Source organism: Canis aureus, chromosome 2 (genome assembly GCF_053574225.1).
Source record: "Canis aureus isolate CA01 chromosome 2, VMU_Caureus_v.1.0, whole genome shotgun sequence".
NCBI classification, from domain to species: Eukaryota; Metazoa; Chordata; class Mammalia; order Carnivora; family Canidae; genus Canis; species Canis aureus.
Genome location: NC_135612.1, coordinates 15,819,484 through 15,832,815, shown reverse-complemented (window position 1 = coordinate 15,832,815; position 13,332 = coordinate 15,819,484). Strand labels below are relative to the sequence as shown.

At 33.1% G+C, this 13,332-nt stretch overlaps 1 protein-coding gene across 22 annotated transcripts in view; it reads right to left on the bottom strand.

The window, feature by feature from the left end:
- ARB2A (ARB2 cotranscriptional regulator A) overlaps positions 1-13,332 on the bottom strand; it is a 419,471-nt gene that overhangs the window by 186,233 nt on the left and 219,906 nt on the right. For all 22 annotated transcript variants that reach the window (XM_077864600.1, XM_077864607.1, XM_077864526.1 and 19 more), the window contains one exon: positions 8,839-8,958. In XM_077864600.1, coding sequence (XP_077720726.1) covers positions 8,839-8,958 — 120 coding nt within the window. The remainder of the gene's footprint in view (positions 1-8,838; positions 8,959-13,332) is intronic.

The following is a 13,332-nucleotide window of genomic DNA, read 5'->3' as shown; positions in this document are numbered from 1 at the left end:
TTCTAACACGGATCTGGTATGCTTTGAGTCTGAGTCTACCTGGCTCCCCTGAGTTAATCAGAGTAAATAATTTAATAAGGATTGAAATCTAACTTCTAAGACAGAAGTTAAATGGTTTTGATTGCAAGATTTTTGTCCTCTAAGAGCTCTTTTCAGTTTGTGGTGTTAAATCAGAGGTGTCACCGTGGTTGGGAATCTTATTTGGGGGCGTGCTTACATTGAGTGATTATCATAATGTTATAAGTACAGTAAAAACAGCCCCTTTATTAACTGAAATGTGTTTTTCTACAATCTCCTTTACAATAGTCAACCATGCTCTCTCATTCCTGCAATAAAATACAAAATCTCTCCTTAAGATATTTTACAAAACCAATGGAAAAGAAATATTTCTTGTAGAAAGATTTATATCTAACAAATTAATATATCAATTTATCTGGGTCCTCCCTAACACGCTATTGTCCTAATTTACCAGTGTTTTCCTGGCAGTCTGTAGAATTACCAGATACAGCATCCAGTCTTGCAGCTGCACAAAGGCAGTAAGACCTGGATGCTGCCCATTTTTGTGAATTCTGAAAAAGCCTCCTCAAAAGGTTAATTCTACTGGAGTAATATGGATCATTTATTCTACAATAAACATTCTTATTAAAGATCAGTAAAGTTTTTTCCCATGTCAGCCTTTTGAGCAACCTGATCCCTGATCTTGGTGTGAATGAGGGATATAAACATTAAGAAGCACACAAGGTCCTTAGTGGAAATGAACTACCAAGAATGGAAATAATCACAAGTTACATCATACTTAATGGTGAAACAACGAATGCTTTCCCCTTAAGACCAAGAACCAAAAGATGTCAACTGTAGCTACTTCTATTCATTATTGTACTGGGCAAATTAATTAGGAAAAAAAAAAAAAGGAGAGAGAAGAAAAGCAAAGCATCTTGATCAGAAAAGAAGTACAAATATTTTTAGTCAATATTACATGATCTTGAACATAGAAAAGCCTAAGAAATTCACACACACACACACACACAAACCAGAACAAATAAATGAGTACAGCAAGGTTATAGAATATAAGACCAACACATGAACACTGTATTTTTACACTAACAGCGAACAATCTGAAAATGAAATTATGAAATAATTCACTTACAATAGCATCAAAAAGAATAAAATATTGAGGAATAAATTTAACAAAAGAAGTCTAAGACTTATATACTGAAAACAATAAAACATTTCTGAAAAAAAGATCTAAATAAATGGAAAGAAAGTCTATGTTCATGGAATGGAAGACGTTATGAAGATGGCCATACTCTGCAAATTGATCTACACATTTAATCCCAAAGTCCAGTTCCCTTTCTTGCAGAAATGGACAAATTCATCCTAAAATTCATACGCAAATGCAAGAGATCTAGAATAGCCAAAATAATCTTCAACAAAGACAAATCAAAGAGGAAAGAGTAGTCTTTTCAGCAAATGGTGCTGAAACAACTGGATATTTGCATTTAAAAGAATTAGGTTGACTCACACTTCACACAATGTATAAAAATTAACTCAAGGGACAAAAAAACCTGAATGAATTCAACTTCATCAAAATAAACTTCTGTACTTCAAAGACATCATCAAGAAAGTGAAAAGATATCGAACTCTTACAACCCAACAATACAATGACAACATAAAAAAATGGACAAAAATTTTAAAAGACATTTCGCAAAAGAAAATACACAAATGGCCAATAAACACATGAAAAGATGTTCAAAATCATGAGTCATTAGAGAAATGCAAATAAAAACCATAATGAGATACCAGTTCGCCCCCACTAGAATAGCAAAAATAAAAAAGACAAACAGTAACAAGTGTTCATGACGTTGTAGAGAAACTGGAACTCTCATACATTGCTGGTAGGATTGTAAACATGGGGACTGATGGCTAATGGATATTGAATTCCTTCCATGATGATGAAAATGTTCTAAAATTAGACAGTGGTGATGGTTGTACTAAAAACCACTGAATTGGGCACTTTAAAAGATGAATTTTATGGTATGTGAATTATACCTCAAGAAAGCTTAATAAGTCTTATTTATATGTCAATAAATATATTAATTAATCTAAAATATTTTAAGGTAAAAAATGGAAATAAGCATAGGTAAGCTAATTATTAAATAAAAGATAATATTAAACTCATAATTGAGGATAAAATGGAAAATTTCCAAGACTTATTGTATACACTGCTACATAATATTATGAGGATACAGTTATAACTTAATTTAGTAATTTTCTTCTTTGACTGAGGAGACCATATTTTGAAAAGTCACAGAGAAATAATCTTTTCAGTGAGCCTAAGGGATGAGGACAACAATAGGGAGAAGACTGTAGGACACTAACACCAGGAACAAAAAGGGTAATACTGTCAGATGTGAAAGAACTGATTAGGCAGATTTTCCAAATCAGTCAATATTCCAATACAAAGAATGATTAAGTTAAGTTAGTAAAAGAGTTATTGCTAATGCTCGAATTCTCTTTATAGATCAATTAACTTTGGAAATAATTTAAGCCTATTCTTGTTATTGCAATATATATTGTTTCCAAACTTGGGTAAGGGTGATGGAACAAGAACAGTTAGTTAACTTGGGCAAGGTAAGATTCAGTGATAAAAGACAAAAACAAAACTAGTAAAACAAAACTGAAGTTTTTATTTGTGAAACATACAAATATTACAGAAAAATGGAGCGTTAAGTAAAAATATTTTGTGAAAAATCTAGTAAGGAGGGAAATTCTTTCACTTGGAGTTGTGTGGGGGGGATGGCATTGGCAAAAATGAGAAAGAACACATCCTTGGGGGGCATTTGGACTCATATTTAACTACAACTGATTTAATTCCTCAAAATCAGACATTTTCTAATTTAATCTCTGAACTCTATTGTAAGGTGGATACTTTTAGAGGAGGACACACAAAAAGGATTTGATTCAAGTTATCATAACTTTTAGGTATCAGAACTAGGATTCAAACACAGGTCACCTGAGTTTGTGTTCTTCTACTATACTGGGCTTGGAGGCCAGGGGTGGAGATGTAGCAAGATGAGGCAATGGAAATAAGGAAATTAGACTAGAAGTGAAAGATTCTACTGGGAAAAAGAGAGTTGAAAAGAAATAATCAGATTATACAGAGGATCTTAAAATTACAGACAGGAGACATAATGCAGTAGACAACTGGAGCCAATGTGATTCTAGAATGGCATGGTGAAAGAGGTGTTTAAATAATATTATCTATAGTGTGGTATATGGTATTAAATTAAGAGTAAAGACAGCCAGTAGGAATTGGGTAGAAGAGTATACAATGATAGAGTTGTGAAATGATGAAATTAATAGTGAGAAGAGAGAAGAGAGAAGAAAAGACATGATGGATATTTCAGAGGAAAATAACTGACAAAAATGTGTTGGCTGATTTGACATGGGACAAAAGGAGTGGCGTAACATAAAAATGAACAGTCATTCTTTCAAACAGTGGTCCTCCTAATACTTATTAAAAATGATTTGAGTAAAAGTTAAAAAAAAACAAATTCCAATACACAGGTAACTCCAGTGAAGTTTATTAACAAATCACAAATGTAGACATAACTCTCCTTTTCTTTTTAAAACCCTGACTTGATAGTTCATTTATTCATTTATTATTAACCACAATTTTAACCACATAGTATGTGCAAACATTTCCCCCAAATACCTACATGTTGGCATAATCATGGTTTATTATTCTTCATCTGCTGTGCTTAGATTCTGTTTTTTTATTATTATTTTTATTTTTTATTTTGCTTGGATTCTTTTTATATCCACTTTGATATGCTTCCATAGATGTGTATGGGGGGAAGGATATACTATGCCCTTTTTTTCCCCTCTCATTCAGCTTTCTGAATCCAATATCACTAAATCATGGAGAATCTCTCTCCTGAACATCTTGAATGTGTGCTTCTTCTTTACCACTCTCACTACTTCTATGTGGGTATAGCCCTTCATTGAATTTCACTTGGATTCTTGCAATTAATTCCTAAAATTAGTGTTATTAACAATTAATGTAAGGCATGAAATAAAAGTGAATAGAGGAGACCAAAATAATATAACCTCTGATTCTTTTCTTTAAGAAGCACACAGAACAGTTACCAAAACTAAATTGTCTTCCTATAAAATAACTAAAGAATTAAGATACCATTCCCCACAAGTTGTAATCATACCATACATTAACCTGCTATTTGTATCATGTAGGCAAGCAAATCAGAAATTCAAGTGATATTACAAATGGTAACTTATTTTTGCTGAATTACCAACATTTTCAAGGATTGTTAAGAAGTGTCTTGGCCTGAATTATTTTGATACTATCATGGCTCAATTTTTCTTTGCTTTATCCCTTACTTATTCTACCTCTCCTCAATTCTTGATTCTCAGTAGCGCAACTTCTAGATTTTTCCACTGATCACATTACTACCAATATCTATATACTAGTCTACAGATATACTACCAATGTCTAATTTACTTTCTTCTTTGTAGACAAAATGTAAATGATGCTTCTTTAAGGTCAGAGTTAGCTAATGCCATTGATGGTAAAAACGAATACTTTCAGTCCCACTTCATTTTTCTCTTCAGCGTAAATCCAAATCATGCTTCAGGCTATTTTTTAAAAAGACTGATCCAGAGTAGACTGAGCTTGAGTGTCCTCACACAGTTATGTCCAAAAACTAGTCCTCTATCAGCTGCTGAAGGTCAGCTTAGGCTGCCTGAAGGCTAGGGAGCCCAGCATGGAACAATGGCAGGGAAATAGCGTTCCCTTCACTCCTTAATTCACATGCAAGTGAGGTGCCAATCAAGTGCTGACAAGCATGGAGAAACCAAAATCAAAAGTGGGTAGAGATACACTTTCAAAAGGAGCAGTTTTCACACATTTTAAGTGATGTTTTTGGCGGTGGTTGTGAACATATCACTAATAATATGGAAAAGGAAATAAAAGTCATTAAGAAAAATAATTTTATATAAGCTAAGATAATTCAATAAACTAATGAAATGCATTTGCTAAAACTGTTTAATGTGTTTTATAAAAAGACTCTCACTTGAGTAAAGAAAAAAATTGAATGCAAATTGATTTATTGAGTACTGCAAACATGGAAGGTAAGGTGAGCTGAGATTGGAAACTGGGCATTGACAAGGAAAGAGGACTTATTTACAAATAAAAGAACATTTTAAGGTTGCCTGATTTTGTCAAACTATCAGCTAGAAAGACAAGAGCAAAGCACTTTGAAATGACCAACAATGTAAGCAATGGAATCACTTCATCAAAGTGCCTAGTGAAAGAGATGATGAAAAGCTTAAAACTGTATTGTTTTTAATGACAGTTAATTTTCAACAAATGAGCTTGATTTTTAATATAAGGCAAAAGCAAGCTTCATTATTTGTAGATGTCCTTCTGAATGAATTTAGTAAATGTGTTCTGGCTATGACTACTAATTCTACCATGTATGAAACAGAAATTCTAAAAACAAATTTAAGACTTTGTAAATGAAGGTTTAATAACTGTAACTTTATATATTGTAACTAATTAAATACACAGAAAAGATAACATACGACAGATTACTTTAAAAAATTCATTAGCAATTCATAAAATAAAGAGCTCTTCTCTTCCTCCCTTTTGTCTTTAATGGGTGAATGCTGGAATGTGCTACCAGAGTTGTCTTAACATCTATTTTTACAAGGATCACAGAAAGTTTAGAGAATTAGAAATTTGGGTTGCTACCATATGGTGATTATAAATGCAGTGAAAAGGATTTTTTTATCATCACTTTTCTCATTATTTTAGTAAACTGTATACTGTTTTTTTGAGGTTAGACATGATCAAGTTCCAAGATTTACTACCATAAAATGAGCACTGGTTTTGAAAATAAATCTCCTAATTATAATGTATTTTTCAGGAGAAACTCAATAATTTAAAATAGGACATAATCATAAATGTTCTCAGTTTTCAAAAACAACAATTACCAAAATATGAAAGTCTTACAAATATTTTATGCTCTAAATATAAAAGTAATTTATTTTCAGATATCTATTAGCAGCACATTTATTTTAAACAATTATACACAACTTTAATTTAATTATAAATGACAAGATATATTTTACAATATGAGAATATGACAGTAGTAGAAAAACAAACTCCAGGAATTCATACATGATACTACAAATTAGGACTGTTCCAAAAAGAAGGGGGGTAGAAAGAGATAGAAATAAAGAGAGATAGAGCGAGAGCGAGAGCGAGAGTGAGAGAGAGAGAGAGACAGAGCTTGCAAGAGTGAGGGAGGGAGGGTGTAGAGAGCCTTTACATAGGAGTAAAATTCTATGATAATTCAAAAAAAGTTTACTGAAAAGATTTAATGTCTGATGTGTATAATGTATTATTGAGACAAAATTCTAAGACGCAATTTAAGATGTTCACAATTCACTTTCTTATAAAGTTAGTATTACAATTTTGGATCCATGGGAAACAATTTCATATATTACACTAATACCGAAAAATCCTGAGGAAATGAATATTTGTCAACACTTTGAACACCATGACTTTTCCCCTAAGAATATCAGGGAGAACAGGAAAGAATATTATTCAACTTTCAGGAAAAGCAAAGGTTTAAAAATATTTCAATGTGTTCTGTTGTTTCTTTATGCTATCTTTTAAAAATCCTTTTGAAATTAAGTAGAAATACAATGGCCTTAAATGTATTAATCAAGCTTTGTCAAAAATCTATGTAAAACTCATTAGTGGTTTTTGTTGTTATTATCATTTGCTTAGAGGAATCTATTTATTGGGTCAGGAACCACTTTTTCTTCAGTTGCCACCATGGGTACGCCCCTATTACACACCCCATCAAAGTTACTTCACAAAAAGTAGCAAATATTATGAAGTCGAGATAATCGCGATTAATATTTTAAAACCTAAACAAGGTACATTACATTAAATAGACTTCTCAGTCCTGGTGTTGCCTGACAGATATGTGATGTGCCAGTGGTTATATTATATTCCTCCTCCCATGCATGCACCTCCTGCAGAGACAGCAGACTACAGAAGCTGACCCTTACTGAGACCATCTTGTCTCTCTGACAAAGCTCCTTTTTAACTTCTTACTTACTGGTTACTTCCTGTGATGGAGAAAAACTTTAGCTCAGCTTGTGATAATTTCACAGGCCCTGAGGACCCTGACCCTAATAGCCTCAAGGTCAGAAGTCAAGTCTTGTTCTGAAACATCTGTGTGCTTTATATTAAAGTGGAACAAAAGTGGAGAAATATCCACCAGTGTGTGACAAGAAGGACAGGCAAAATGGGTCTGACACACTGGTCATCTGTTACTCTGTCATCTTAACTTCATTTTAAAAACTGTCCAATATTCACTTAAATTCCAAATTTAATGTACAAAGGGCTTTTATAAACGGTCTTAAAGTAAAAAGCTAGGGATTTATGTTTTACAGTAATCTGGAATTTGGTTAGTCTTGTAGGCTTTCATACATATTTTAAGTTACTCTACAAGCCAGTGAAATTCCAAGTTTTAAGTTATTTAATGGCTTACAAAGAAAATGGTACATATATATGCTATATGTGTATATGTATGTGTATATATATATACAGATCTTTATCTGTAAGGGCTAATAGGACTATTTGAAAGACAACATTCACATACTAGTATGTTAAAGAGCTATCTCAAAATATCTATTATATATTAAAATAAATGCAGCAGAATTAAAAGTACTTGAAAATAATTTCTAAAAAGTAAAATCCACTTAATAAAAAGATTTAACTTATTTACTGATCTTAAGAGAATATAAGCATTTGTGAATTTAGGTCAGCTAAAGTATTCCTAGGTGTCACCATCAGTTTTATATCTAAATCATGTGGGTAAGCGATAAGGTATGGGGAGGCTGAAAAGGCCATGGAAATATATTTAATTTTCACAACAAAGAGAAATGCACACCAAAGGTTTGAAACGAAAGTTAGACAACTAATGCTGAGCCTGCTTTTAATGTCCATGTTAGGCTATTTGAATTTAAAATTATCAAATGTACTTTTATCATATTAATCATTTTATTATAAGCACTAGTACCTTCCGGTAACATAAGATTTATGGACATGGAGGCATAAATTCTTCATTAATGCATTTTTGATATTGATTATGCCTCATTAACCATTCATACTGGCACAAAGTGTGGTACTTGTAACACTGCATATAATACAGACAAAATTCTTAAATCTTGATACTTTTTCCTATAATGTACACAATCTTAACTCCAAAAATCTGAGTACTTTGAAATGCAAAGATTTTTATGGCCAGACAATGAATTCCACTTAGCAGATTAAGGGAAAACTTATGATGGTTTTAACACCGATTATATGAATTCTGGTCAAATATCAAGTACTGACTTGTAGAGATAAAAGTTAGTTGAAGATAAACAAAATAGTCTCCAATATTCAATAGGTCTCTTGAAATTTTAAACAGTTGACAGGTAATACATGCTTCAGTTGTGTACACAAGACACAGGAAACAGAAGTATCATCAAATGTATGAAAATACTCTATATTATAAAAATTAAGAAATAATATGTAAATAAGTAATAGGCAAAAAGTTTTCTGGTTAAGCATTGAAAAGCTCTGCCACAATAAAATAAATAAGTATATGCTTTTAAAACATTATAAAATTATTTACTCATAATATTTTGTTTTCATCCTTTATAAAAGTAATTTAAGTAATGATATCAATTAAAAGTGAGGGGGGATAAGCCTGTAAAGAGTTTGGGAATTAAAAACACAGTTAATTGTGTACTCACCAGTTCAACGAAAGCAAGTCCTCCATAGCTGTGAGCAACAAAAAACACATTCTCAGCTGCAGATTGGGCTATGAAATGGTCCCATACATAGATCGCATGTTCTTCAGGAGAACCATTTTCCTAGAAAGAAAACAAATATCATATTTTATGTACTGTATCTAGTTATCACCATAATCAAAAATTAAATTATATACTTGCTTACATAGCCTAAGAAATAAGATGGTTATAGCTCATTAAAAATAATATGAAATAATACGAAAACAAAAGAACTACCACTGAAAATTCAAATCAGAGAATAAAGTATAAAAGTATTAGTAAAATGCTGCTAAGCTTAATTGCTATCATAATCTTCAGAAACAAAATATTCAAAACAACCATATTTTGAGGGGAAACTGCATTCTGGCATATCCGATATATTAAAATATACATGTATATAGCAGAAAATTACAGTGGTCTTATGACAGAAGAGTGTAACACTGAAAAATTCAGTTACATTTTTACATTTATATCTGAAAATATTTCTATTATATGTAAATCTAAATTATTTGATTTCTAAAATTTTAAGTATCTCCATAAGCTGAGAATAAGCAGAAAATTACTAACAAATATTCTCTAAATTATTTAAAAATATACTTTTTTGTAGAACTGTTTTCCATACACATTTTACTTCTAGAACTGGGAGAAATATAAACATATAAACTTAGGGGCTTCTATATTTCTATTAACTTGCTAAACCCTAATAAATGTATGCATATTGCTTTAATTCCAAAGGTTCTATAATAATTTCATTTTGTTGTGTTTATTTAGATAGTTGACACATATTATGGTCAAAGTTTAAACTTGGATAATGTGGGGGAAAAAAATCCCCAAAGAGCTAAATAATATTGATCAAAAAACAAACATACAAAATATAGCAGATCATGAAAACATTTTTGTATGAGTATTTCTTCAAAGCTTTAACATCAAGCAGTAATTCCCTAAAATGTCATGGTATTAAGACAATGAAGACAATTTATTCACATTTCCCATCTTAGAAATTTTATATCATCATATAAAATAGGGGAGCATGAGTTCCCTTGCCTCCTAGACGCAGTGTTCCCCTAATGTCCAGCTCTGTGCAAAATTTCTCTTCAAAGCTCCAAACCCATATATCCTAGTGGTTGACAGTCATTTACTTTTGGATGTCCCACAGATACTTCAAACTCAACCAGTTCAACAGTGCACTAGAAATTTCCTCTACAGGGATGCCTGGGTGGCTCAGCGGTTGAGCATCTGCCTTTGACTCAGGTCGTGATCCTGGGGTCCTGGGATTGAGTTCCGCATCGGGCTCCCTGTGAAGAGCCTGCTTCTCCCTCTGCCTGTGTCTCTGCCTCTCTCTGTGTGTCTCTCATGAATAAGCAAAATCTTTTTTTAAAAAAAAAAAAAGAAAGAAAGAAATTTCCTCTACAAATCTGTGTCACTGTCTTTGCTCCCCATCTCCAGGCAAACTGAGCATCTCTTATTTGCCTCTCAAATTACACATATGATCAATCATTAAAATCCCGCTGATTTTGTCCCCAACTATATCCTAAATTCATCCACTTTTCTCTTTTCTCATTTTCCCTGGCTTAGCTCACACCATTATCATTTCACAAGTAGATGACTGCAATGGTTTCTTCAGGATTGCCTATTTAAATGTTCTAATCTGTTGGGAGAAGGAACTTCTAAAAATGCAAATATGAACATGTTGCCATGTTACTCACCTCCTGCTTATTAGATGCTTCAAAGCTGATTCATTGCCCTCAGGATCAAGTTTAAACTCAGTATGACATTTAAGACCTTTCATAATCTGGCTTCTACCTTCAACTGCATCTCTTATCACTACTCTGCAATAGAAGATGACCCAAAAGACATCTTTTTACTCCAGTAGGAGACCACAGAGAACACTCTCTGTGTTTTAATTGCAGGGAACAACTTCTAGTAACCTAACTGTGCCAAACTTTCTTTTTTCTGCATGATTTCCTTTGTTTAGAAAGTGACTCCTTTGATCTGTCCTCACTTCACCCACCATCTTCATCTGCATAACTCATTCTGGTTTTTTAAACTCAAATGAGACATCATCTTCCATCAAAAAGTCTTCCCTATCACCCCCAAGGCTGGGTAATGTCCAACAACATCTTATGCATGCTCCCATTACTGCACTGAATAATTTGTATTGTAATTGCTGGTTAGATTATCAAAGTCTTGAGGCCAAGAGCTCTGTCTTACTCATTAAATCTTATTGTAATAATAATGAAAATACAACATTTATCTTCAGGATGATTGCTTACAACCTTGTAGTCATATACTAAAATACAAATATGCTTTGAAAGATAACGACTGGTAACATACATATGAAAATACCCACAGTTAAAGTATATATAATAAGTAAAAGAATGATCATTGGAAAGAAATCCATGTAGGGCATTTTTGGTTTTAATAGAATTTAGCTTTCATTAGTTTAAAAAGTAGGAAATGGTTATCATATACATCAGCATAGTAGTTAACTCTAAAGAAGAGAGACGGAGTTGTGAATAGAAAATAGACTTCTAGTAACTGGCACTGTTGCATTTCTTGATTGGAGTTACAGAGATGTATTGTTTATAGTTATAATTAAACAGACTAATACAAACTTAGCACTTTTCTGTACATGTATGTAGAGTGACCACAGAATTTACTATACAAACCTCTGAGAGTGAAGAAAAGTACTATTAGTTATTGTATGAGAAGAACAGGTCTAAATTGGGACTATACAGAGAAAACACACACATCTGGTCACCCTAATTATATCCTACAATGAAAGAAATGTAAAAACAAAATAAGAAGAAGGCTAACAGAAGTTCCACCTGCTGAAAGTTGACAGAACTAACAATCTTACATAACTGTGGTAGATCTAAACAGCCTCCTTTATACATCCTTCTTCTTCTTCTTCTTCTAAGAACATCCTTCTTTATACAGAGAAAATAAAAACCCATAGGAGATTACTCTGTTCCCATTAGGCTTTGTGGTAGAAGTGGAGGGGTAAAGATGGTAAAAAGTAAGCCAAGATTCTGGCTTTTAATGTGTTTGCAATTTCATAAGAGTCTTGACACGTAAAGATATAAGAGATAGTAGTGAGGAGTATCACTCTCTCTAATCTTGGCAGACTGTCTTGATACCCAGTTCAATAGGCCTGTAATAAATCCATATGATCTGACCTCAGTGAGGTCCTTCATACTTTCTTCTCACAGTTATCAACTCTTCTTTTACACTGTTAAGACCCTATCTGCCCCATCCTTTCCATTCCCACCTCAGTTTGGATGCTCTTATAAGATTCCTAACTATTCACATTTCTTGTAGTTTTCCCTTTACTGTGTTGCCAGATCAATCTTTCTGAAGTCTGGCCCTGATCAACCACTCTCCAGCCCTAAAAAGTCATTTACTGAAATGGTCCCCATTGCCTACAAAATAAGTGGAACTCTTAGCCAACATTTTCTCTAAACTCACCTTTCAAGCCATCCTTCTCACTATTTCCAGGGACCTTATTTATGCTCCAGGAAAATCTGGATTACACATTAATACAGATGGTGACCAACTTAACAATGGGTTGACTTAATGATTTTTTGACATAATGATTTATGCTGGGTAAAAATCTGCATCAGGAGAAACTGTACTCCGAATTTTGCATTTTGATATTTTTCTCAGATAGCAATCTATGTACAATACTCTCTCATGATGCTGGGTGGGGGCAGTGATCCATAGCTCTGTCAGCCACATACTCATTAGGGTAAACAACCAATACATTCAACAACCATTCTGTACCTATACAACCTTTTTGTTTTTCACTGTCAGTACAGTATTCAATAAATTACATGAGACATTCAACACTTTATTATAAAATAGGCTTTGTGTTACATGATTTTGCCCAAGTGTAAGTTAATATGAGTGTTCTGAGCATGTTTAAAGTAGGCAAGGCTAAGGTACGATGTTCTGTAGGTTAGGTGCACTAAATGCATTTTTGATTTACAACATTTTCAACTTACAATATGGTTTATTGAGATGTAACCCCATTGTATGTCAAGGAAGAGCTGTAGTCTGAAAACCCTAAATAAAACTCTACCATGAAATTCAGTCTGAGATCTCATGGTGCAGCTTAGATTAGGCAAAACTTAAAAGCAGAGAACACATCCAAGGGAGCAGTTCAGTAATTCATATATGAAGTGATAAAGACTATAATACTACTCAGGGTGATAGAGTGAATGGAGAAGAAGGGATGGAATGAGTCACTACCAGGAAGAATCAGCAAAACTTTGTGACTCATAGGATATGAGGGAAACTGCCAACGAGGCCCAAAGAACACATCTAGGACTAAAGGAGAGCCAAGAACCAACAGTTCTTTCCACCATTCACAAATAAGACTACTGTTTTCAGAGATTAGTATCATAGCTGAGTCTTTCCCTCAACAGTCTATGGAGTTGTTAAGAATGGGCTGTCAGC